Source organism: Harpia harpyja, chromosome 21 (assembly GCF_026419915.1).
Source record: "Harpia harpyja isolate bHarHar1 chromosome 21, bHarHar1 primary haplotype, whole genome shotgun sequence".
Taxonomy (NCBI): Eukaryota; Metazoa; Chordata; class Aves; order Accipitriformes; family Accipitridae; genus Harpia; species Harpia harpyja.
Window position 1 is genome coordinate 1,072,688 of NC_068960.1, and position 27,238 is coordinate 1,099,925.

Sequence of the window (27,238 nt, forward strand, 5' to 3'; positions counted from 1 at the left end):
TCGGGGAAAGGAGAGACTCCGGGACAATGGAGCGACCGAGCCTCCCTGGACACACCATCCCTCCTTCCTGGTCCCATTTTTCATGGCACTTTAAACCAGGAGCGTGGGACGTGCTGCGTGCATCTGGCCCTCAGATGGCAGCTTGTATCTGTTAGCTAGCCAAGCGGCCAGATGTTTCGGGGAGGGAAGGAACACCACCAGATGTTGCTCTGCAGATTGCTGTGAACATGCTGCACGGTTGACAACACAGGCACGGCAGAGCCATGAGTGTCACTGACAGGCAGCCCGTTGCCTTCAACAGGCAGGGAGGGATGCGGGGCTGGGAAAGCTCCGGGGTCCCACCAGCAGCTGGGTCGCAGCCTGCTGCCTCTCCTCCAGCCCAGAGCTGGATCCACTCACGTGGAGAAAGCAGTGCTGCTCTGAAAACCGTCCAGAGACGGTGAGAACTAGGACTACAGAGAGCTTTTCCTCTTTCCCAGGAGGTGCCAACAAGCAAATGCTGGACCAGACATTGGTTTTTCTTTTGCCCTTCGTTTTGCTTTCACAGGTCCCACCTGGTCCATCGCGTCGCTGTGCAGCTGCTGCCCGGGAGAGTCTCATGGGAAGTGGCTACAGGTCCTGTTCAGCTGGGACTGAACTGGGATGCGTATTTGCTGGCTAGGAAAACACAAGGTATACAGCACAATGAGCCAAAACCTGCCCTGCCTCTACCAAGGTTTAAGACACGTTGATTAAAGCCTGAATGAGAAACACTTTCCTTCCCAGGCTGGAGTGTGAGCACGCCTTCTTGTTTCCATCAGACCCAATAACGAACCTCCCAGGCAGGGATGAAGCCAGGCAGCGTTTCTGTGTCACATAGGATCCTTGTTTCCAGGGAGAACATTTTCCAGCCCCAGAAAGCTCCCTGGGGAGCAAGTGAGAGCCTGGAAGAGAAGCAGGAATACGCACAGCCCTGTTTGCAGTCTCTCCCTAGTTAGCTCACTCTTCATTATCCTTCTCTACCCTTTTAATTTCTCTCTAAACTCAACCAGCTATTGCTGTTCAAACTGAAATAATTAATTGGAACAAAATTGCCACTGTAGGAGAAAAGAATGATTAAACCCATCCAGCGGACAATGGGGCAATCATAGCCTAAGCATCTAATTACAGGGTTAGAGAGTGTGGATGCAGGGATAATAACAGAGCCTTTTGTAAACTGTGTGGCTGGATGAGCTGGGAGGAGGGTCTGTGCTTGACTTCACTCCAGGTTTAGTGCATGATTCCTGGAGTAAAAATACAAATGCAAGAATAAAAGATCATTAGGGAATGAATACCCACAAAGGTCTGCTGAAGAAACAAGAGCAGCGGGAAGCACAAACACCTCCCCGCACAGCTCCACGTCTGCCGTACGCATGGGAGTTACTCAAGGTGTGAGCCATTGCGGGATGCCCGGGGAGATCAGTCACCGTGACTCTTATTTGTAGGAGCACAAATAATGGTGTCTTTAACGGAGTAAATTATTAAAGCACATTGCACACCTGTGTGCATACATGTATCCTTGTACAGAGGGTCACTCATTAAGAGATGCCACCAGGAATCACACAGTCAGGAGGTCCAGATGGAGCACAGCAGCCCAGTGAGCCCACGATCATCACCAGGGCTTGTGCCAAAAGGCATGCGCTCTCCAAAACCTGGAGGCATCCCCCACAATTGCACAATTGCTCTGTGAGAGCCGACCGCAGGAGGTGGGGGTTTGCCCTCCCTGGTAACACAGCCCGAGCACTTCTGGATGCATCCCTATGATCCCGTTGGGTGACAGCGAGGACAAGCATCGCCAGCAAGGCTTTCCCAAGCAGGTTTTCCTTTCTTCATTTGCAGCTTTTGTAAACATTTGCATCCTGCCTGGTTTGGACACCACCAGTAAAGACTCGTATTCCTACTGATACCATATCCTGCTGTTCAGTAAGCACGGTTTGGGTGAACCAGGACCAGCAAGGCACGTCTCAGCCAGAGGTAGGGCAAAGCAGGACCGCAGCAGCTGGAGATGCTCTAACACGTGAAGATAATGAGAAACAAACAAGTGCTCTGGGATTTTCTCTGCTGTCTCTGCAGGAAAGGGTGTTTATTGGTCTGGGAGACCTCCCTGCAGAGCAGCTGGACAAGTGCCGGGGTGGGGAAAAGGAGGTTAGTGTTGTAATGGGACTGCCACGGGTTTACAGACAAGGAACAAACAGAGCTGCAAAAGAAGGGAACAGGAACACCTGCAATATCGCATGGGTGATGGGATGCACACGTGAGTCCTGGCCTGCGGGCACACGCGAGCCCTGCGCTCTTCCCGACATCCCCACGTTGTACAGCTCCGCGCTGACCCCAGCACATCAGCTGCGGAGCGGAGGACACCTCCTCCCGCCCCTGCTGAAACGTGGGGCGACGGAGAGTTCAACAAGCCACCTTGCTGGCCCGAAGTAAATGCCACCAACCCTCTCGAGATGGTCAAAGCAGCAGGAAAACCAAAGTGAAATCCTTTGTTTGGAGTTGCTGTGCCCTGCCAGGCTCCCATGGGAGCTCAGTGACCACCGTGGCTCCCCCTCCCCGCACTCCTTCCTGCCCTCCCCACTCACATTAAAACACATTTAGCAGCCAATCAGGGACCTGTGACTTCCCTTAATAAAGACATTTTTCATCTCCCAATCTCAATGAGAGCGAGTTTAAAGTGGTGTGAAATTGCAAACGGTCACGGTGCGCTAGTGGCGGAGGCTTCCCCAGGTATCCCGGCAAATGGAGTTCCAGCTGCCCAAAGCATATAAATCTTGAGCAACTCTGAGTCACTTTGAGTAATAGTTCATTTTCTGATTTATTTTTGACTGTGGCCGGAGCTTCTAAAAGGCATTTTCAGTGATGGGCTTGTCCCAGCGGGAGGGGGGTCAGTCCCAAGTAATAAATGTAGAATAAAGGAGGCTCCTCCCTGGCTTATGGCTGAATCCCCGGGGCAGGACCATCTCGGGAAGGTTTCACTTCATGCTGAGTTCCCTGCTGCCTTCCAGGCAGAGCTGGGGGATCATCTTCACCACGACCCAAGCACCGTGCTCTGACACAGGGCAGGGCACACACGTCCATCCAAACACAGCACAGGTCCCTCAGCCAGGGAAGGGCTCCCGGTTGCATTATTTCCCTCCTGGTGAGTCCAGGTGTCAGGGAAGAGGTGTAGGGCTCAGAAACACAGCACAAGCTACTTCAGAGACCTGATGAGAAACACAAATGCTGCTTTTCTCTGCAGACGACGCTGTGCCCCTAATTGGGAGAGGCTCTTGCGGCTGCGCGGACGGTGCCCTTGGGGGTTTCCTCTGCACCCCACGGCCGCTTCCACGTGGGCCAGCACAGCCCCGCTCCCCGTGCGTGGGGCAGGGGTCTCACCTCGGGGCTCAGTCCCGCTTGCACCGGCCACCCTGGCCAGAAGGAAGAGGGAAGCCCCGGGGCCACGCTGCTGATGGAAACCCCCGGAGTGGTGCAGCCCCGAGCAGCGAGAGCCCAGGGCTGCAGCACCACCATCGCCTGCGCCTGCCCTTGGCTGCTGGCGAGGGGGGATTCACACTCCTCATAGCTCCAGCACAAACAAATAAATACGCAGCAGGACCTGAAGAGAGAGCTCGTCGGTAATGAGCCTGGCTACTGTGTCCCAGCCTGCCCTCATTGTGCCTAATTTATAGCTAACTCGGCTCCATTTCCCCGCCGTGCCGGTGGGCTGTCGCGTTGCTGCTGGGGCAGCTGCGGCACGGTGCCACCGCGCTTCTCCCGGGCTTCCCGCACTCCCTGCCCCTGTATGGAGGGGACGGGTGCGGCGGCTGTGGCGTGGGACCAGCACGGGCAGCTTTCGGCAGTGCCAGGCGATCCCACCATCCCACGCCTGCTACGCCTTCGCTGCCATCTCATTACAGCCACACTTAGGTATGTTCCTGCACGCCAGCGCACACGATAGCAAACCTTTCCTAGGATGCAAAAAATGCGGGCACCGTTCCCAGAGCTGCTGGTAGGGTCTCTTCCCGTCTCCCACGTGGGATCAGTGATCCCAGCTAATGCACAGTTTTGCCAGCACAACAGCGGCTGTGTGGGGCTGGGAAGCATGGGGAGCCCGAGCCTGATGGCACAGTCGGAACGGCGGCTGCAGGGAGCTGCAGACGGACAGCGCTTCTGGAGATCCATAACAGTGATCTGGCAGGGATTGCACGCATCAGGCTGGGTGCCAACTGCAACCATTGGCATAATTAAATCAAGGTCCTGCACAGCCGAACAGCCGCAGCTGACCTGTTGTGTCTGTGCCGCTCTCTGCCTTTGTATGAAACCGTGCAGCAAAACATCCCCTTGCTGCCGCTTCGGTTCTGAGCCAGCCCACGGCAGGGCCCTGCCGCTCTCCTGCACAGGCCAGCTGGTGAGGACGCAGCGACCGGGGGCTCTGCCTCCCCCAGGGTCCACCAAAGCACTGCGAAAGCTTTGGGTTACACCCCCGGGTGCAAGAAGAGCACTCTGGAAATATCAGAAACCTTAATGGGATCACATACCTGCTTCCCTCTGCAGGCAGGGATGCAAGGGGACCACCTGGAGCAGCTTCTGCCCACCTTAATTTTGCTGGCTTTGATCCTGCACCCTGCCAGCTCGCTGTCCTCCATCCCCCAAGGCACGCAAGTCACCCCCTTCCAGCGAGACAGTAAAACCATGCAGAAATGGGCTCCCCCAGCCTGCCGGCTGGCCCAGCACTGACAACTGCCCTGAGCCCCAGGCTGGGTGCTTGCAGGCCCCCCAGTCAATGGAGCTGCAATTCAGCCCTTGCCTCTGCAAGAAGGGCTCCCAGATGCTCTCAGAGGGGTTAGTGAGGCTCCAGAGGAGCCAAAACTACCCTCCCTCGGTTCCTGCCATTCCCACTGAAGGAATAACTTGATTGGAAAATTGCAACTCAAGATCTTGAAGCATCACTGGGAGGACAGGACAATACCCCATCACCAACATGATTGTTTGTGTGACTGCCAGGGCTAAATTATGTGAAAAAGCAAAGAAACAAACCCTTGCAATCAAACTCGTGACAAGAAGGAAAAAAATGGCCAGAGTAAAATCAATGTACATGCAATCAAGCAGCAACCATTCAGGAAGAAAAAGCAGCTGCCTTACTGTTCAAAGTCTTCTTGCACCAGAGGGTGGAAGGCCTCTTCTTGGCACTTAAAGGACGATGACTCTTCTTTGACCTTTATGGAAACAAAAGACAGAAGAGGATTCAGCTCCGCTGTGATGCTGGGAGCAGAGCTCTGAGAGCGAGAGGCAGAAAACAAGGCACAGGTTCCTCTTGCCAGGTGGGAAGCCCAGCAGAGCTCGGCTCCAGCCGGGCAGCGCTGTGCTTTCCAGAGGTTTGGTGATGCTGAGCTGGGGAACCGCGGGCTTCCCAGGTCCCAGTGCCGGCTATGACATGGCAAGGGACACAGTTTGCTGGCTGGCAGGGAGGATGAAGCCTCAATGCCGAGCAAACGCGCCCAGCCAGCTGGGGAGGCTGCTGCTTTTGTCAAAAATCTGTGTTTCTCTGAATATTTTCTCACTGCAGCAAAGCTGCAAACACTTTGTCCTGTCTTCTCACTGTGCAGACTGACAACAGCTTGTCAGTATATTGCCTGTGACAGGTTAAAACCACGCTGTGAACCCGAGCCCTGCAGGTGTTGTAGGCCAGCGGCGCGGGACCACACTCAGCACGGTTTAGCTCCCTTACTTTGAGCTTGTAAAAGGAAAATAAAAATGAGTTACAGGAACGACTTCATTGATACACTTTTTAAGAAGTTCAGTGAGAGCAGACGAGTCTCTGTGATTTATTTTAAGTGTAATTCATCCTTGCAGTGCTAAAAGCGAGGCCAGCGCGGTGCTGGGCTCCGCGATGCCGGCGGGATCCAGCCCGGGCGGTGTGATCCTGACTGCCCCTGCGTGCGGTGGGGTGCGGGCAGCCCCGGGCAGGATTCCCACCGGGGCCCCTCCGGCCCGTTCAGCATTTCCCTGCTCGTCCTGCCACCGCTAAGGGTTTGCCTGGTCCCCGGGAGCTGACGCTGCAGCCTGGCAGCCCGCTCTGGCAGCATCTCCGGGGCCAGCCGCGGCCAGGAGAGCCCCGGCAGCGGCCGTCCCTTCCCGGGACCAACCGCCCTGCGACCGTGGCCGGAGGCAGCCCCGCTTTCCTCTCCCCCGCTGCCTCGTGGCTCCCTGGCACACAAAGTGCAGCGTATGGAATTGTATTTTTCCCCTGAACGCTCTGGAAGAGAAGGAACGAGACCGAGCCCAAGCTACAGATTTTGCTGCCTGCTCTCTGAGCCAGCCACCTCCATCCAAGAACAAACACAGCAACAGAACAGGCCTGCAACTGTAATATATACAGCCTAATTAATCACATTACTCATGAAAATATATTGGTATAATTAATAACACAAGGCATCTATATTGGCCTCTGTGGCGCAGCAAATTATGAGGCAGTAATACTTGGACGTGTTGACCTGGATTTCATACATAATCCATCAAGCCGTTCCCGCCAGATCGGGTCTCCAGAGGCACGAACAATACAAAAATGATAATTAAACAAAAGCAAGATGGACAGCAATAGTGTCACATTAATCACTCCCAATATTGCAGGGAAGGGATGGGACACCCTGATTTTGTTGTCCTGCGTATTCTTACACTTTTCTCAGTGCAGGTTTTGGTATTTTAATAGGCCTAGAAGGGGCTCTATTGCTGCTCATTACTTGTAAGAACATATTACGGTTTGGTGAATGAAAGCATATTGCAGTGTCGTTATCCAGGAGCAGCAGGGAGGAGAGGCTGCAGCTTCCCGCAAGGATTCAGGGAATGGGTGACACGTAGGGACAGGGCGGCCACCGGTGAGGGCAATCCTTAAAGCAAAGGGAAGAGAGACCAGCTCAGGGAGAGAAGGGAGAGCAAAGCGCTGGGTTAAGGGAGGAAGGAGGCGGACAGACGTGCGTCCTCAGGGTCTGTGCCAGAGCCAGAGGTATTCCCTAAGTCACCAGGGGTGAGCCAGGAGAGGAGTGACCGCATGCCACCCGAAATTGCAGGTAATGCAAGGCAACACGCAGGACTAGTTAAAGCCAGCTCTCCTCCTTGGATGCCGTCGCGCTGCCCATGAGCTCAGCCTGGCCGGCGCGCTGTGATGGCAGAGGGGAAAATCCAGCCGCCGCAGCTGGGAAGCTTCATAGAAGGGACAACAGCGGTCAAAGGGAAAGGAAAGAAGATGCTGAGGGAAGGCCAGCGAGCACCCCTTGGAGCAGCAGCGCAGACGGACCGTGTTCTGCGCAGGAGGGTGCTGCGGGGCAGGGACGGGCAGGGACGGGCAGGGATGGGCAGGGATGGGCAGGGATGGGCAGCAGGAGCGATGCGAGGCTGGGGAAAGCACCCGGGTGAGGGCTGGAGGCCGGTGTGTGCCTGATGGGGAGGTGACAGGGACAGGCCAGGGCAGAGACGCACAGCAAAGCACAGCGGAGGCGGCCGGAGGAGCTCCCCATTGACCCTCTCCCGGCAAAGGGGACGCAGGGTTTCCTGCTAACCCCACCGAAGGGCAGGGGGCTGCTCCCAGCGCACAGCTCACCCCGTGCATCTCATTCCCCACTCCCCACGTCAAACATATTTACGCAACCGGACTCCACCACTGATGCTGCAATTGCCACCTGAAGTCCTCGTTACAGACACGCATATTCCCTATTAATGTAATTTCCCCCATCCTGCTGCAAACGAGCCATCCCCATCGAGGCGCTCCCAGCCACGGCGATGCTACCCGCCAGCCGGAGCTGACTCCTGCCCTGTGCCCACCTGTGGACCAAGAAGGGTGAACACCGAAATAAAGCCACCCCTGGTACCAGAAGAGGAGGAGGGCTGAGCAGAGTCCTGCTTCAGTGGCTGGAAACAGCAGTTAGTAATTACGAGAGTAATGCAGGGAGGGATGTGAGCCCCTGCTGAGCCAGGGGGCCGTTCGTCGGGCCAATCTGTTTGACCGCCTTGTACCGACTTTCACTGATGGCTTCGGTTCAACAGCCGCACAGCAACCAGGATAATACATGCCTTTTGTAGGGGAAAAGTGCTGGGGGGAATCCTCGTGCCCTGACATAACCATGATATTTTGAAAGTAGCATGTGTTAATAACAACAACAGTCTTGAACAGTTAGATTCAGCTTTTTACAATTATCTCATAAATTGTAGCTAATTTATGCTCTCTAAACCCAGAGAAATAAGCAGCATGGCCTGCTGGAGGACTGGAGCATGGGAAAGCTCCGCAGCTGCCCAAGGCCACAGAAGGAGGTCGTCTCAAGAGTCGTTCAAGTGGAGCCTCAATTCAACCCCCGTCATCATCTTGATCTTTCACATGTGTCTTTCCTGGCAACTTGCAACTCATCGGCCTTGCAACACTTTCGCTCTGCCAGGAAATTACCTGGGGGGTGAAGTTTGCACCCGAAGCTGCATCGCAGCGGTAAGCGCTGCAGAACAGACCCGATGCTGCCCTGAGCTCCCACCTGCAGCCCGCTGCATCGGCAGCCGCGGGGCACGCAGCCCGCTGACCCTGCTCGGGGACCGCAGGGCTCTGTCCGCTTGACGCCTGCTCCCTGCACAGCCACGGTCGTGCTTTATCCAAAAGGAACTGGATTTCAGCCATGCTGCACCTGGTGTACCATAGCTTACCACAACAGGTTTCCAGAACTGAATGCATCTCCTTTGGAAAGGTCCTCAAACACATTTCTTTGACTTTATATTTCGTTACTGTTATCAGTTCTTGAAAGACAAATGCATGTTCAGAAGGAACCCTTTGATGAGAGGTATTGGATAAGGTATGAGGGATGGAGCTGGCTATTAAGTGAATCTGGATTTAGTATCCCATTAGTGAGACTGTATTTAGCAGTGGTAAGTAAAAAGTTTGTGGGAGAGACAAAAAAATTTTCAATAAAAAAGGGGAAACCTCCAGTCAAAACAAAACAAAAAATAATGAGTTTGCTTAATTCAAGTATGACAGCAAGGAGGTCTGCATTTGCAGGATGGAGAGTTAGTGCACGGTCCCCCAAGGCTATACCTTGGCTTGGGAGGGCTCCCATCAAAGCTTCACCTACTAAATTAGTTTAATCATGTCTGTCATTAGTCATCTTTGTTCGAGCCCTCATTTGGAGGCCATTTAAAGGGGATTAGAGAAAATCTCCTCTCTTTATTCCCATACAATAGTGATTAACTCTCAGGACTCACAAGGCATTTTCATATTGATGGAAAGAAGCAAAATGAACTCATAACCACAAAAGCCAGCGCCCTCCACCATGAACCGGGACTCAAAGCCAGCATTAGAGGAGGAATTATTGGGATGACACCTGGGGTGCTAATTGATACACAGGGGAGCCACCAGTACAGAGTTGAAGGTAGAGGGCTCAGAGGAGTGCCAGTGCAGTTCAACGTGACTGTAAATGATGTCGGGCAAGACCTGCGCTCTGGCAGCTGGCTGCTTTCCCAGCTGGCTGGTGCCCACCTGGCCCCCGTGCCCGGCCCCGACTCACGCCGGGGGGAGAGTTTGGGGAAATGCCGGGCTGTCTCCTGGAAAGGGCCACCACGGCATCACCCGCTTCCAGTAGCTGCCTGCTCAGCCCTTTGCTGCCTGTTTGAGCACCTGCGCTTGTGCAGGGGTGTGCGTGGATGAAAACTGTTCTTGCTGGAAAGCCGAAAAGACAGTAAACACATTTTTTCAAAAAAATCTGATAAACAGAAAGATATGCAAAAATATAATTCAGGATGAATCTGACTGCAGGTATTCTAAAATCCATCAAACACTTTGAATTACACAGAGGAAAGCCTTTTACTGGAGATGCAGTTTGTGTTTTTCCAACAAGTGGGAAGTTCTGCAAAGGAATCCTTTCCCTGAGGAGGGACTCGTCTCCCCAGAGGCCCCCGCCAGCAGGGAGGGCACTGAGCAAATATTTTCTAACACCACAAACCAATACAACACAACCCGTAACAAAATGTTCAGAAGCAAATCAGGTACTCGGAAAGCCAGCAGGCTGTCAGGACACGGACACTACGAGCCAGGGCAAGAGGCATCTTACCCAGGCTGGTTCCTTTTCTCGCCCTTTGGTTTTGCCGCGGCAGCACATGTGCGTGGTTGAGCTGTGCCAGCAGGCAGCTGCCCGCTGCGGTCCCGCGCCCTGCTCGCCAGCTCTCCTCGCTGCCCACATCAACCATTCCTGCCCTGCAAAGCCAACCCACCTCTGCCTGCACCTGACCGATCCGAGCCTGGCGGCATCCCTGCTGCCCAGAGCTGGGCTCTCCTACCTCCTCCCTTTAACCAAAGAAACACCGCTGACACAAACAGCCTTTAACATTATTTACAGAACCTCTGTCATAAAGTGTGTTTGCCCCTTTGCCCCTTGCCACGGTGCTCTCGGGACCCCCCAGGCCCCAGCTGAGCTTGTGCCGGCATCTCCAGCGCGGCAGAGCCCCGGCTGCGGAGCAGAAATCCCTTCCTCCGGCGGAGAGGAATGCTCAGCGCTGCAAGCAGCCCGGCACACAGAAGGGACCCTTGTTTAGAAAGCTCATTAATCTTTAACAGAGTGTTTGGGTTAATTTGAAAGGTTACTCACCCGTCAGTGTGAAGGGATCCCAACGGGAACGCTCCTCCAGCGAGCACCGCAGCCTTCGTGGGGAAGAGAGATGGGCAAATGAAACCCTCTCACAAGAGTACGGTGCCACTTGCATCCTTTGCCCTGAAACGGGGAGCGGCCGGCAGCGTGCCCGGCACACCGGGCAGGGGACCATCCTGCTGCCCCACAGCCAGACCCCGCCGGACTGAGAGAAAACACCCCCGGCTTTCGTTACCTCCTCCCGGGGCGGGATACTGACCTTGCCTTGGCTCCGCTCCAGCGGCAAGCGAGCACGGGGCCCTCGGCGTCGCGCAGAACAAGGGGCGCATGGTGGGGGACACGGAGGCGACGGCGGCTCGCTCAGCGATGCTGCCGCTGGCTCTTCCCCACGAGCGAGCAGCCGGCGGCGGCAGCGGGGCTCCCCGGCAGCACCGTGGCTCCCCAGGCTGCCGGCAGCAGCTCTGCCGGCTTTCTGCCTGCGCTAGCCCTCACCATCGCGCAGCCCGGCCGTCCTGGCACGCTGCGGTGGCCGCTCGCTGAGCATATCTTAAATAAAAGCGACCGCCCGTGCCTGTGTTTGAGCTGCTTTTCTGACTTGGGCGACGGCTCCCGTTTTGGATTTAGCATCTACTGAGACAAGTCCTCGGTGCATTCTGTGTTAAATAACTAAGGTTAATTTGATTTGATGCACCACTTCATTATCATAAACAGCTCACAGTATGTCAGTCCTCTGTAATTACAGTTTCCTACAGCCAGCATCTTGTTCATTTTCCGTCACTGATGGTGCTTCCCTATGATCACCTCACAGCTAAGCACTTCTGCCTGAACTTCCCCAAACAGTAATTAGGTGTCATTTATTCTGTAGCTGACGGTTGTACTAATTTACAAAAATAGGGGCAAGGATATTAAATTTACTTTTCATTACAGCCACATTTGCCTCTGATGATTGGGATGAGGCTGCATGTGCAGGAGGGCAGGTGGGGAGGAGAAGGGACGTTCGGAGAGAAAGATGCTTCTGGCGAGGGGATGCTGCGACCGGGGGCTCCCGGGCTTTGCTGCTGGCACATGGGCACCCAACAGCCCCGGGGAGCCCCGGCACCGGAGGGTCAGGCTCAGCAGTCCCTGCAGAGAAGCAGAGGGCAAAGCACGGTGCCAATCACCGCACCGGGGCTGGTGGGCTCCCAGGCGGGATTTCTGCCAACTCGGTGAAGCGGCGCGGCTCCTGCCCACGCTCCCAGCTGCCGGGGAGGGAGGTGCTTTGCCACCAACAACGGCACGAGAGCGGGTGCAGAGCACAGCCAGCGTGCCAGCACGTAGCAAATTAAATATGCAAAGCCACAATCAACGCCCTTCTCCCGCTTGGCCCCTTTTGGCCACCGGTCCCTTTTCCAAGGCAGGCGCTGCCAGACCGATGGCAGCAGCACCCGCCTGTCAGCGGGCACTCGCAGGGGATTTCATTTCCCCCAAACACCACGGTCCTGTGAACGAACCTGCCACCCTGCTGTCCCTCGCTGGCATCCCCATGGACCCCTGGCCGTGGGCCCTTCCTCTCCCGGCTAATTTGGATATCGGCCCCTGACCGCGGCACCTTGCGAGGACCATCTAGCTCAGAGGCAGCACTGGGCAGGCAAAACGGCATTTTCCATTGAAGCCCCCGTCCCTGGGGAGGTCATGGTGCTGCAGTACGCGCTGCTCCCAGTGCAGAAACCCAGGACCACCAGCCTCCTGTGTTCACGGCTGCGCAGTGACCACGCTCGGGGGCACCCCAAAACTCCTCCAGCCGCTTCCCCAGCTGAGGCAGCCGTGGTCACTCAGCCCTGCACCAAAGCCTTCATCCCAGCAAGAATTCCCAGCCGGCTCCGCTCCGCACAGACCCACATCCCAGGCAGGCGCAGAGCCAGCCGGGGGCACGGGAGCCTCCCGAGGGCTGGGGTCTGCTGTGGAACACCAGTGGCCCCTGCACCCCTAATGCAGCACCTCCAGCACTAACGACTGCAGCGGTAATTGCATGAGATGGCTTGGCACTGGGCCCTGCCACGTGGAGCTGGCCCGCAGCAGTGGGATATTTGACCACGATGGTGTTTTACAGGCAACACAGTTCAGTTTAGTTATTGCACCCTCACTGCAGCATGAGCCTTCCTGAGACACGGCGATTTACGCCGGCGTGTGCCAGGGGTGAATCAGCCGCTCGCCTCTGTTTGGGTGCCTGCAGCAGTGACCCCACGTAGACAGAAAAGCCAAGGCTGAAGCCAGCTGGTATTTTACGTGGTATTAAAAAGCCATCCCAGATAAGGGACGTGAAGCGCTGTGGCGTGACCCCACAGCAGGGTCAGGGCTGCCACCGCTGAGAGCAGCTATAGCCGGGTGGTCGTCCTCCCCCTCGGCTGCGTCTTCCCATCAGAGTAAAGAAACAGCTGGGAGCCAGCGATGAGGACGGGCACTCCAGCCTCCCACTGCGAGCCCTGCGCTGCTGGAGCGGGGAACAGATCTGCCTGTGCAGCGGGGGGGGGGACTGCTGATCTGCTCTCCACAACGGGGGTGTTTCCTCATTGTCTCAAATTTAATTACGTCCTCGTACCGGAGGTGCAATGCTGGAGGTGGTTGCCACTGATTTTATTTGACAAATGACTCTGCTGTTTGGCATATTCCTTATTTGCAGCTACAGCGAGATGACCACGTTGGCCCATCCCACAGACATAGCAAAGCGGTTGGTGGGACAAGTCCTGCAGCACCACGCAGTCAAAACAACATCAGCCTGCTGGGACACAGGGGAGTTTTGTTAAGCTAAAATTAACAGCGCAGAAAAAATTAAAAGCAGCAGACTATGGCTGTGGGTAGGGTTGCAGATACCATGAACTGTCTGACCCCCCACAACTGCAAAGGTTAGAAACCCTAATGGTAAAGCAGCAGCCCTGTCCCGGGCTGAGTAAAGCTGCTCCCAGTGGCAGCACTGGAAAGTAGTGCACAGCATGCAACGGGAATACCCAGTACACAAGAGGAATACCCAGTACACAAGAAGAATGCTCAGTACACAAGAGGAAAACCCGGCACACAAGAGGAAGACCCTGGGAGAGCCCTGGCCCCCGGCTGGGCTCCGGCTGCTCCTGCTGCCCGGGATAGCTGGTGGCAGTGGCTGTGGAGCCATCCCCAGTGGCCTGGCTGCAGCGGGTGGGTTCCCACGAAGCAGCCCCCCCAGTCTGGCCACCCATCACTGCTCCCCTGTGCCGGGCACCACCGCAAGCTCCATCCCTCCACACCGAGCCGTGCTCCGCGGCGGGATGCTCTGCACGGAGCTTACCCGGCAAAAGTCACTCTCGGTTATAAGTTCTGGGTTTTTTTAATTGAAATATCCATGGAGCTGAACTGGTGGTGCTTGCACTGACTGCAGAATTAGCAGGGCGCTAGACTGTAACAATATAAAATATATATTGTTAAAAGCCACTTAAGACTTTCTCTGGAAGGGTTTGCTGAACCTTTGAACAAGAGCCCAGGGGACAGCCCTTTATTACCACTGTGACCAGGTCAATTACTCTAGAACTGAGCAAATTATTTATGAGGTGGTCGGCCTATTAAAACATTAACACATCCATCACTTAGCTGCTGATCTGGCTCCTGTCTTTATTGCACTGGTGCTGGGCTTGGGAATTTACTGGCATTTTATTTGGTTCAGAGCTACATTTACAAGAAAAAAAAAAAACAACCAAACCCACAGCTCTTACTTTCACAGAGCCCGAGTTACAGAGGGACCCTCTGGCTCCTCCAAACTCATGTGACTTATTTTTCATTTTGCTTTTTGTCTTTGTTCCTGTTGCCTTGTTGCATGGCCTAAACAAAGGCACAAATTGCAGGTCTTTAATTTGCAGAGATACTTCAGAGCATCAAAAATCAAATTTAGCTATTACCATCAGAATCTCTATCTGCCCTTTAAGTGTAAGTGCTTGCAGTGGGAATGTATGATGAACTAGCTGAGCTGCTCCTTTGAAAGTGATAAAGCATCAAATCTTGAGAATAAATGGGCTGTTACAGCTGTGGGCACCCTGTGGTTGCAATACAGCAAGGAGAGGCAGATAGTGCTTCGCAGGAAGAGGGGGCATTTATTTCTGTCTGTCAAGACACAGGAAAGATGGAGAACATACAAGGGATAGGAATTAGTGTCTTAATCTACTGCGTTTACACTCTTCCCTTTTTTAAATGCCTTTTGGCTAGTCATTTTCCTGCATCTGATATTTTATTATCACGTCTTTTATGACATTTCCAGATACTTATTAAATCAAGATGGAGAGCTCTGCTTTGTGTGCTGGCTGTTTGATGGGGAACCCAGAGACCAGGCAGAGCGGAGGGGGATGCCTGGAGATGAGGGTCTGGATCTGGCCACCCCCTCAGCTGGCAGGGAGCTGGGGGGGGAGCGGGTGCCCAGCCCCGTCCGTGCCTGGGGCAGCCGGGGCAGAGGGGACGCGGCTGGTCTGCGGCTCCGGAGGGTCCTGGCAGGGGCTGCGGGGCAGGGGCTATGGGGCAGGTTGTTGCTTAAACCAAGGCAGAAAGTGCTTGGAGGGGCTGCGGCACTGCGGGGGGGGCACTGCCCGTTGTGCAGCTGGGCAGCGGCAGAGCTGAGCGCCGGGGGGACGGGGACCCTCCTCTAAAGGGACCGCGGATGGGCTTTGCCCACGTGGGTTTAAATCCATTCCTACGCCACGTGGCACTACGTCCCGGGAAGAAACGGGTCCCTGGGTTTTAATCCAGCGCAGGAGAAGACTGGACATAAATGTGAACAAGTAGAAGCCAACAGCCCACAGAGACAATCCGACACAGTGTGCCCAGGCTGAGCTTTAGAAACTGGGGCCTTTCATGGCTGGTGGCCAGAGCGGACACCCCGGCCGAGCCCTGCCTGTGCCGGGCACCGGCGCTGCCTGGGGAGCCGGGCACAAGGTGCCTGCAGAGCTCTCCCTGCCCAGGCTCCCCCCGCAGACCCCCCGGACCACCGGCACTGCTGCCATCAGCCCAGCCCCGGGTTCCCGGCCGCCGCTTCCCCCGGCAGCGCAGAGACGCAGCACGAAGTCTGCGAGGGGGCTGGCTGCTCTCGGGGTGGGCTCTGCTGCTTGTCACATGCATTTCCCAAATGCTTGAGGTTTTTCTGCACCGGCCTCTTCTGAGCCTCAGCTGTCCCCACGAGGACACCGGGGTGGCAGCGCTGGAGCTCGGTACAGATGTGGCTCCAGGCAGCTGCTGGCATTACGAATCGTGCCTCACCCCGGCGTGCAGAGCACGCAGACACACGCGGGTGCCCCGCGGCATCGCCACGACCCTGCCGGGGCTGCAGCGGGGCCGAGCTGCTCACCTGGAGCCATGGCCAGCGACCCCTGCGCGGTCCTCGTCCTCCACCCCACGCCGACGCTTCATGGGAGCCAGCCCTCCAGCCCGGGGGCTCCTTCAAGGAGCAGCCAAGCTGGCCCCCAGACGCAGGAATGAAGCAAGAGCCCGTCGGAGGGCTCCGGCAGTCATTTGGCTGGGGGTCGGCAGCCTCCCGCGGTATGGAAAGGGCAGGCACAGCAGGACGCACTGCCACGGAGCTCTGCCTTCCTGCTCGGCTCAGCACCGCGCCGCGACCGGCTTCGGAGGATGCACGTCCAGGACGTGGGCAGCGGAGAGGGAGCAGAGGGGAGCCGAGGGCGGTCAGAGGACAGGGAACTGGGTGCGAGGAACAGCCACGGGAACTGGGCTCATTTGGTTGAGAGGAGCAGGAGGAGAAATAAAACCATAGTCCAAGAAGTGCCAGGCAGACCCTTAGCGGTGAAAGCGCCCTGCTCCTGCCTGCTGCCTGTCTCCCCAGCAGCACAGCCCGCTCCTCTCACCACAGCTCCTCCTGCAGCTGGGGTCCTCCTTCCTCCAGCTTGGGGTCCCATCCATCCCTGTCCCACGCGGGGGGCAAAGGCCATACGAACCATCCCCAGAACTGGCTGCTATCCCAAGGGCTGCCCAACCCTCTGCAATGGACAAGGAGCTGCCGCAAAGAAGGGAGAAAAAAGCTGCTCTTTGTGTCTCCTGTTGATAGGATGGGAAGCAGCAGCCGTGGATCTCCGTGAAAAAATTCAGCTTAGCTGAAGGGGCTGTGCCAAGCCCAGGACCTCCATTGCGGCACATCTTCCCGAGGCGTGAGCAGTGGTGAGGCTGCCCACCCCATGGACTCCTTCCCCGCCGTCGGCACCCCAAAAGCACGCCGGCTGCAGCAGGATGCACGTCGCAGGGACACCTCCCGCTCACCCCGACCCTGATCCCCCCCCTCCCCGCCAGCCTCCCAGGGGGGCTGCATGCAGCAAACTCTCCATTTGCCGGCAGCCTTCTTAATTACCAACCATTTGTTAACAGCCTTTGATGAATTCGTTCTTAATTCCTCGTGGTGGAGGGCTGCTCTCCCGTGGTTCCTGTCGCTCTCAGCTCCGGGCAGTGCCCGGCTCCCTGGTCAGAGCCACCTGGCCTGTGCAGCATCGCCTGGGTTTTGGAAGGGCTGGGAAACTCGGGGGCCCGGACAGGTCCTGGGTCTCTTAGCAGAGTTCTGGCTTCCTGCAGGGTTTCTGTTCTCGTGTTTGAATGTTTAATGTTGGTGGCATCCGCGGTTACGAAGCAAATTCAGAAGCAGAGCCAGCTGCAGGACTCGCACTGCACGAGGTCTGTGTGGACGGAGCGCCTGGGCGAACCGGAGTGTAATGGTCGGGAAGGTCCTGGGGAAAAGTCCCTGGTGCTGTCACCCGGGAGGGTGGCTGTGTCCCCTCTTTGCATCAGGTATCTCTGCTGATCTGCGGCTCCCCGAGCTCCTTAGGAGAGTGATCTGCATGTGAACCGCTCTGGAAGGCAGCGATAAAGCCTGAAAGAAAAGCACCCGGGGCAGCCCCGGGGAGTCCATCCTCCCTGGGGAGCTGGGCACAGATGGAAGTGGAGCACAGAGAGCAAGAGCTGGTCCCCCGACAGCCCCAGAGCTGGGAGGTAGGCGATGGGGGTGAGGAGGAGGAGAGAGGAGGAAGCCTCCCTGCATGGGGGGGCTGGGGAGGACCCACCACCCTGCAGCTCTGGGTGCTGGGCCAGCACGTGTCTGACTGCAGTTTGGGGTGTTGCTGCAGTGGAATTTGGCCGCCCCACTTGCTGGCCAGCACAACTGGTGCACAGCTGGAGGTTTGCACCCAGGAGTGGCCTTGCCCCCAGGATGCCCAGCCGAGAGGCAACGCCGATGTCCTGGCACTCACCAGGAGCCATGCCCGCAGCTACAGGCGCGGTGAGACCGGCAGCGAGACCGCACAGGACACCCGTTGCGTGCGCACACCCGGGCGTGGGTGTGCAACACGGGGGGCTGTGCGCTTCGCACGGCACGTGAGGGACGCCAAGCTGGCGCTGGGGCTTCCACCACGTCCTCTCGGTCGCACCGTGTAAGGGACCCCAGGAACCGGCTCCTACTCTCCGGGCACAGGTGAGCCCGAGGTGCTGGCGGGGAGACGCGCAGGCTGCGACCTGAGCGCGGGGTCTGCAGCCGCCCCAGCCCCGGCACAGGGCTCCCCGCGGCACGGCTCGCTGCTGCCCGAGCAGGAGCACACGGGACCCCGGCACTCAAAAAGCCCTTGTAAATTAAAAACCACCTGAACACGACTTCACACGTCCTCTCTATTTGCGGGGCCGGTGGCAGCAGCCTTGTGGTCCTCGCAGCAAGCGCAACCTGGGCTATTTCCCTGAAAACGTCAGTCTCAGCAGCCTGTTGCACCCCCCGCGCCAGCAGACAGCGCGGGGCACAGCCGGCCCTGCTACCCCGGCCGTGCCGCACATGCCTGTGCTGGGGCCCGTACAGCTGACGGGGATCAATTTTCCTCATTACTTATCTCCTTCATACCACAGGGGAACGTTCACATGAGCAGGTTTTGATGGGAGCAGAATTGCTTGCCATGAAACTATTACGGAGCCAATTAAACTGAATAAAAATACAGGGTATGAGCAAACCGCTACGGGGAGAGCTGGAGAAATGAGCCAGGGGACGGCACGGCGCGGCAGGGCCTGGGTCACTTGTTTGTTTGTTTAAGTGCTTGTTCACGGGGACAGCTGGCTGCAAGTCAAGAAAAATCTGTATGAGCAGCAGAGAAAAATTATTCTCAAGCAGCGACGCCGCGGAAGCCGCTTCCCTCCGCTTGAATTAAAAAAGAGTTAGACTTGGGAGTGCCAGCAAATGTGAGAAAGGGGCAGGGCGGACATTTGTGCCAATTAAAAGCTTGCATAGCTCGTTCCCCCAGACGGCAAATCCCGACTACAAACATGAGCCCGTATTTACCGAAGCTGCTGCCGCCGCCTCACATTCCAGGCGAGCACAAGGGAGCTGGCGTGGGATGCCGGGTGATTGGCAGCCGCATTCAGCAACACACAGAAATCCCTTTTTTTGTTGTTTCTGCAAGCATCTTTAAAGATGTCGCTGAAACATATGGCTTCCTTCAGCGGCACAAAGGGGCTAATGATTGCCCGGGAATGCCCTGAGTATTAAATATGGGATCACTACAGTTACAATGCCACACCAGAACGGCAATTCATATTTGGTGTCAGCTCAAAAGAGCTTTTGTGGATAATTAGTTCAAGGACAAAAAAAAATTGTTACCGATGCTTAAAACCGCGGCGGCTGCTGCGGCGCGGTCCGATCTGCGAGCCGGGCTCGGCCCATTGTCCGCCCCGCACCGCGGGCTGCGCCTGAGCCATTTTACTTTTCTCTCCCGTTTCTCTGCTGACAATGCGCGGGGAACAAAGGCTTGCGCCTGAACAGGGGCAGTAATTCATCTGCGCCCTTCAGCGCCTGCATGCAGCTGCCCTCTTCCCAGCACGGCTGCCAGCCGTACCAGACACCGATTCACCCGGCCCTCCTTTCCCATCGTCTCCAGGGAGATGGCGATGGACCTGCATCCTAATGATGGGCGGCCGGCATCGCCCGCGCCTGCCGACCGGCAGCCGGCTCCCTCCGGCCCCTTCCAGGCTGGGGCTGCTCAGTGCCGGCACCGGTGCTCCCGGCATTACGGATTCAGCCCCAGCTCCCGCACGGCGGCTCACAGGGGAGAGCGAGCGGCCGCACCCCTGGCAGGGACATCGCCGGGGAGCGCCGAGGCACCGGCCGAGCGCCGAAATAAAACCCGCGTTGTCTGCGAGCCGCCACTTCGGGACTGGCAGCCCAGCATCGGCGGCGGGCATGGATCACCGGCACGGCGAGCACCCGGCACCAACCGCCCCTCGGATGCGGAAGGAAAGGGAAGCAGGCCCCCCAAACCCACCCCACTCGGGACACGTCGTTTTTTAAATCCTAGCACGGAGGCAGTAAAAGCCGGCGGCCGCCGGGCGCCCTGACCCCCGCCCGCGAGGAGCCCTTTGTGGAGCATCGCGATGTCCGCACCGAGGCAGGCGGCGGGACGCGCCGGGCGGGAGGACGGAGACGCCGACACGCGCCAGCGAGCCCACGCAAACCTCAATGCCTGACCCCCTGCCCCGAGCCCCCCACGGAGGGCAGAGCCGCCGTCCGTCGGGGCCAGCGAGCGGTTCCCGTGGAGCGGCGGCGGCGCGAGGCTGCACGCGGCGGAGCGCCCGCTCGTGCCCTGCATGCTAATGAGCAGCGCCGGCAGAGCTGCGCCAATTAATTGCTGGAAGTATCTGTTAACTTACCAAACGGGGAGCCGTGGTGCCAAATTGGAGGGCAGGGTTTTCGCAGCGCGGCGGCGGCACGGAGCTCCCTGCGCCCGCCGGTCTCCGGGCGGCAGGTACGGCTCAACTACAACAGGGCAGGTGAAGGCAGGAGACAGACCTGCTTATATTTTTGTATTTAAATTTTTTTTTTTTTTTTTTTTTTTTTTGAGCTCACGTAGCATTTAGGGTCACATGCTGCCGTGAGCATCGGTCGGCACCGTCACGTGCCCGGGGTCAGGGCTCACGTGACGAGCAAACCTGATGAAGTGCCACTACGACCCATTTTGCGTCGACCCTAAAAAACTTAGTTGTAAAAATCTAATTTATAATGGGTTAACGAAATAATTAATTTTTGAAGTAGGCTTCTAACCTTTAGAACCAAATAATTTTGGGGGGAGGGGGCGGGAGAGCGAAAGATGGGAACGAAATGCCAAGATTTCGATGAATATTTAATACACCCTCCACGCTCCTCATAAGCTCCTGCGCCTTGGAGCCGTGCCAGCACCATTTGAATACCATCCTTTGTTAATAACTAAATTGACGCCTCTGTTGCTATTCGGTGTTTGCGGCTCTATCAAGCTGTAATCTGTCACAGCGAATACGGGGGGAAGCATAACTCAATGAGCGCCCACCCGTCCCCGCCGCGCTGCCCGGACAAAGCCCAGGGCTGGTCCCACAGCCCGGCGGCACGCAGGGCGCTCCCCCACCCTTCCGCCCATATAGAGATCCTAATATATATACATATACATGTATATATAAAAATACATATATATGTATATATGTGTATTTTTTTTTTGCAGCCAGAATTAGTGGCAGGAAGCTTCGGAAGGCTTGTTCCTGCCATATTAAGTGCAGAATTTTGCTTTATTTGAAATTTTCGTAATTTCAAGCAGAAAGTAATAGGGCACGTACATTTCTGCGACTCCTCAAATAAACATCTCTTCCCCCCTGCCAGACATGACCTTCCCCTTCACGCCTGCAGGACCCGAGGGGGCTGCTCACGCTACCAGCAAGGACAGCAACAGTCGCGATATCCCCAGCACGGAGGGGTAGGACGCAGGGACCGCAACTACCCCGGGGGCCAGACCCGGCAACGGGGATGTGATATTTGGTAAAAGGACTGAGTCACAAACCAGCTACACCCCTGCTGGGCATCAACGGGCTGAAATTAAAAATCTAGTTCTGTGTGCACAAACACATCCAAATCAGATACATAAATAAGAAAATTTTTCCCTATGAAAATCGACCAGTACAGCAAATATGGAAACCTTGGCTCTGGTGAGAGGATTTGGGTATGGCCCCGTTCCTGCGGCAGGGTTGGGTTTGCATGCCGACGGGGACACCGTGACTGCCACGGGGCACGGGGTCCCTGGTAGCCCTCCTTACTTCGCAATTAGTTTAACTAATTGGGCAACAGCTCCAGCGTAATTCTCTTGATTCCCCTAAACCATTAATTATTCTGTATTCAGGACAAACACGCTCTGCAGTTTGCTGCGTGCAGCGTGCCGGCAGCTTCATTGGCATTCCCGGCACATGGCAGCCGCTGGAAACGGGTGTCTGCGGCTGTGCCGGGCTCTAACGAACCGCGGCGAGGGAACACTCGATTGGCCACACGCCGGAGGAAAGGGGAAAAAAAAAAAAGAGAGAAAAACAAACCCAATTTTCATTTCGTATTAAATCAGCTGCATGCGTGGCAGGGAAGCGGTGGCTCCAGCGCAGGGGTGCCGGGTGGCTGCAGCTCCTGCTCCCGGCACCGGCGCGCTGCTGGCACGGCGTGTGGGCAGAGCGCTGGTGGCCGTGCCAGCACCTCGCCGCGCACGAGGGGGCCAGCGTCTCATTTCCATCGGTGGGGCGTGCTCAGTTCTGTTGGTTAATTCGGCGTGTGCCGCTGCCGTAACAGGGGCTCGCTGCGGTTCCCTGAGCACCACGAGGGCTCTGGGCTGGTGCGAGAGGAGGTGGCTCAGCTGACGGGGAGGGGGATCAACGCCAGCACTGTCCCACTCTGGGGAGCCAAAAGGAGTGGAAAAACACTGGGATCAGGCAACTTGCAGCTCTCTGTGCCCGCTGGCCGGCTCTGCGGTGCCAGCCTGGCCGAGTGCTGCGGTGCACAGCCCGGTCCTGGGGGTGGGGGGGGTCGCACCCGCCGTCCCACACACTGGGTCACCTCCGTCCCCCCCAAACGTGGACACGCACCCACCGAAGCACACAGGGATGCAGCTCTCCTGCGTGCGCTGTTGCAGCGACAGGGTCCCACCTGTACGGGGACAGGTACAACTGTCAGCCCCAGGACCCCCTGGCAGTGCAAGAAGATGATATCACCCATCGTCCGATGGTGGGTCCCTCCCCAGCACACCTTTGTCGTTGAGAGGCTGACCCGTGGCCACAGCTCCCACCCGAGAGCAGCTCATTCCCGCGCACTCCTGCTCAGGGTCGGGCTGCTCACGTCCCCACGTCCTCTTCCCCCCGTCGGCTCCCACGGGCCAATGCACGGAGAAAACTCAGCTGAGGAAGGACACAGCTGGTCTCACGGCCATCCCGCTGGCATGGCTTCGGGGTGGGAAGAAGGCGCAGCCCTTCCCTCTCTCCCTCCGGTGCACCGTGAAACCCCCTGCACCCAGCCGTGATCATGGCACAAGTGCAGCGAAGCGCTTCTCCGATCGTCCCCAAAACACCAAGCTGTCCCTCATGCTGCCACGCGCTGAGATCACTGTGAGTTATCTCCTTGACAGTCGAAGGCCCAGGAGAGCAGGATTTAACAACTCTGGTGCTGTCGGCATGGGGGTGAGTCATTTCGGGGGGAGCTAGACCCCATGGAACGGGGTCCCTAGGGTGCTGCTCACAGCTTCCCTCCATGCACGGGCTGCGGATGGAGTGGGAGCTCCTGCGCCGGTGCAGGTTTGCAGCCTCCCTCCCCGTGCTGCTGCTGGGATGCCCAAGACACGGTGGATGCAACTGAAAACAAACCTGTGCAGCCAACAACTTCATGCGGGCCCAAGCCCCGGGCAGCCACGCCAGCCCTCAGCCTCCGCCCCGTACCCGGCTGCTTTGCCGACGTCCTGCACCGCACCCCGGCCTCTTGCTGGAGATCCACCGCATCGCCGGGCCCCCCGCTCTGCCTGCAGCTAAAATGCAGGGTGGGCAGCGGAGAGGGCAGGGACCACCCTCCCCGACGAACAGCGATGCCTTCCCACGCCTGCCCGCACGCTGCGGGCAGGTCACCGGCAGCGCCGCTCCCAAAGGGCGAAGGTGGTCCAGGGCAGGGATGATGCTGGGATGCGGCGGGCAGCAGAGCAGGGCACGGCGGGCAGCCGGTGGCGGGGACGCGGCAGGGACGGTGGGGACGTCTCACCTACCTGCTCTGTTGGCAGACGGGGAAGGAGCGGAGCACGGCCTCTCCTTCGCGGGGAGAGGGGACCCCACGTGCTCGGCCGGCGCTGCCCCCGCACGAAGCAAGCCGGGCGGCCGCCGGGCACCGGCTCATTCGTGGAGGCGAAAGGGAGCGGCCGGCTGGAGACCCGGCATTTTCAGGAGCTTTTCTTCCCTCTCGGCAGAGGCGAAGGAGCGCCCCGGCTTCATCTGTCACTCCGGCACTGCTGCACTGAGCCGTAGGCGCCGTGTTATGTCCTTGAGACACAGACCGATGCCATCTGGGCAAAATGCCACGAGATCCCTGGAGACCGAGGAGTATCGCGCTGCATCCGAGAGCCGCGCAGAGTGCCGAGCACGCCGCCGCGATCAACAAATATTAACTGCTTTGTGGCTGGGGCGAAGCGCGGGAGCAGGGGGTGCGTGGGGGGACGGCTGGGCAGGGAGCGGGGGGGGCTGGCACGCGGTTAACCCTGTGCTGGGTGTCCCTCTGGCAAGGGCAGCTCCCACGTGTGGGCTGGGGGGCAGCGGGCAGGTCTTGGTGGGGCCGGCAGGACACGGAGTGCGGATGCACCTCAAGGCTACGTGATGCGGATGCTCGGAGGGTTCCATCGCCACCTCCGTGCCAGCGGCACTCATGGATACTGTGCCCAGCGGGGTTTCCCAGTACTCCTACGAGGCCGTCCGGGCACACAGAGCTGCCTGAGCGTCCCCTCCCCACAGCTGCCCCACAGGCAGTGGCCACGGCACCACCACAGAGGGAAAGTCATCCAAGCGATACGTGCACCGGTCACGGTGTCACGGCGCAAACACCCTGACCTGCCCAGATGAGAGCAGGAGCAAAGAGGCACCCAGAGGGGTTGTCCCCACCAGCGGGGGTGCCCCCAAGCCTCAGGCAGCAGCCGAAGGGCAGGTACCCACTCCCTGCCTTCGTGTGGCAGATGTCCTGCACGTGGTGCCAGCAGAGCTGCTGCCACAGAGCACCACGGGCACAGGTGACCAGCAGGCACAGCCATAAACAAGCAGCTCCGGCGCACAGGTCCCCATCAGCATCCCAGCCACAGAGAGATTAAAAGAAAAGCAAAGGAAGCACCAAAACCGAAGGACGAGCGAAGCCATTCAGCACAGAGGGATCACCGGTGCTTTTCCCGGGGGAAGGGGCACTGCCAACAGCTCTGCCAGCATCCCTGGCCCTGGCTGTGCCCTGCACCGGGACAGGGCAGGCGGCAGCCGGAGCCAGGGAGGTGCGTGCTGCACGAGGCAGGGCAGGTTTGCACGGACACCCCGCTCCCTTTCTCCCACGAGACACCCAGAAAGAGCAAGCTTCCCTAATTTAGGGAGTGTAAATCCCTCCAGGTTCCGGCTCCGGAGCAGCCACCGGTGTGAGGCCGGCAGCTGCGCAGCCGTGTGTTGGGAACTGTTCCTTACAGAGACCTCTACTTTTTGTTGCTTGGCACTGAAACTTCAGTAGGAGATTTTTACAGTTGTTGCATCTTCCCCACTCTCTGGGGAGGAGAAGCTCCGGAGAAAAGCCCACTCCCGCTGCCTGCACTGATGAACAGACTCAAATCCCCATCAGCACACACAGCCGCGGTGAGAGCCGGGACCAGGACAAGCGGTGGGCTCATCTCACACCCCCTCCTGCGCAACGGGACAAACCCAGATCAGAGCCCAGTAGCAATGCCTCACAGCAAATCGCACCTTCAGCCTCTCCTGGGCCAACCCATGGTTACCGTTTGCATCTACCAGGGAACTGCAGCCCACTAAGGGGGGAGACCAGAGGAGAAAAGGCCGGACCTGCTCAGCTGCCGAAGCGCCTTACACTGCCCTAACGTGCTCAGCATCCCCGCAGCGCCTGTTCTCTGCCTGCAGCCCGTGGCCACGGGTGCAGCAGGAGCCCAGCAGCACCCCCTCGCTCCGTGGGGCCGCCCGGCACAACGCTGTGAGGGAGACGGGTACAGCATGAGGCAAATGACATCCGTGTTTCAAAAAGGAGAAAATTCAATATTTGGGGGGGAAAAAAGTAATGCAAGATAAGTAATAGTCCTGGCAACCCTAAGGATACTTCAGGCTCCAGAAAAGCCATTGCTCAGAGCAGGCTGGTTTAATGTCTGCAACACTGAGTTATCGCTGAGGCAGACCCAGCCTGTCCTTTTAACATATTCATTCATTTTTATGGTGTCATTCATATTAGTTTCTCTTTTTGTTTATGAATTTGGACCCTCCCTGGGAGAAGATGATGTCCTCTGCACAGAGCCTCCCCGGAGCCACAGGTCCAGCTGCCTTCACCCAGGGACCAAAGCGACACGAGGGTCTGGCACGGGGGTGTCCGCAGGAGCCATCTCAGCCCCTGTGACACCTGAGCCAGCTGCACCCGAAACCAAAATCATTCCATTTCTTCTTCACAGCTGACGTCTGCCCCGACTGCCTTCATGCGAGACTGAGATCAATTTTAAAACCAGACTTGAAACAAATTGCAACCAAAGCAGCCCTGTGCCATCCCTCACGGCAGAATTCCTTTCCTCCCTCCCTCAACACCCCACGCACGAGACCTAGAAACCAGGGTGAGCGGGCAGAGGAGCGGGTCGCAGCACGGCACACACCCGGCTGCCGGAGCTGCCGGCGGGGAGGATGCTGCCCATTGCCTGGTGCAGGGACAGCCACCCCAGAGCCGCGGGCAGGGACCTTCTTGGGACCCCGGGAAAAGTGCCGTCTTCCCAGCCCTGCACAACCTCCGTGAAATGGGGACCTGGGTCTGTCTGGGGTGTGAGAAATCCCCGGGGGGAGCCAAGGGCCATCCCCACCCGGCCGAGACTTTACGAAAAGGGGCCTCTTGTTCTTTGCAGTGGGAATGAGCTGGAAGGGGAAAACGTCAGATAAAGCCAAGGCTGAACAAGTGAAGGGAACCATAGTCTTTTTGTTTCTCCAAACCTCCCTGCTGCACTTGCTGTGGCCGGTGGGCTCAGCTCTCGGGGAGCTGCTCCCCGCTGCCTCCACCCCAGGACCCTTCCTCCCCCCTCGGTCCCAAGGGGTCTCGGTGGAGGCAGAGCCGCGGGTCGGCACCTCTTACCTGTTCGTCTCCGCTCCCGAGATCCCCGGTTACATTTTCCTGGGCATGATTTGACAATTCTTCCATTACCTACATCAAAACACAACACAAGCTTACTCGGCTGGAGCGCGGCGAGTGTCTCCTCGCCACCAGCCACCCCGATGGCTCTGCAGCCTGTGAAGCAGCCAGAGGGTCTCACGGGGGGGGGTGCGGAGCTGCCCCCAGCCTTGGGCATGCAGACCCCCTTGCCCAGGGGCGAGGGGGAAAAGCAGCAGCAACACCCCAAAGCCTCCTCGGTAGCTCACCGGCCAGTGACAGCACAGCTTTGACCTGGCCAAAACCTGGCAAAGTGGGAAAAACGTTTTCTGACCAACCCTGAGCATTTACGGGCATTCTGTGCTGCGGGAAGCCACGTCTGCTCCGAGCAGCTCGGGCTGAGGATGGGCTCAGATCCCACCCGGCTGTGGCCAGCACAGGGCATCCAGCCAAGCCTCCGTATCTCCTGCCTATTCAGGCCCTACAAGAA

General features: G+C 57.7%; 1 protein-coding gene across 10 annotated transcripts in view; it reads right to left on the bottom strand.

Moving 5' to 3' along the window:
* Nucleotides 1–27,238, bottom strand: part of TNRC6A (trinucleotide repeat containing adaptor 6A) — a 105,235-nt gene that overhangs the window by 73,087 nt on the left and 4,910 nt on the right. For all 10 annotated transcript variants that reach the window (XM_052773377.1, XM_052773364.1, XM_052773367.1 and 7 more), the window contains exons 3-4: nt 26,734–26,802; nt 5,140–5,213 (exon numbers count right to left, since the gene is read on the bottom strand). In XM_052773377.1, coding sequence (XP_052629337.1) covers nt 5,140–5,213; nt 26,734–26,799 — 140 coding nt within the window. In that variant the 5' untranslated portion in view covers nt 26,800–26,802. The remainder of the gene's footprint in view (nt 1–5,139; nt 5,214–26,733; nt 26,803–27,238) is intronic.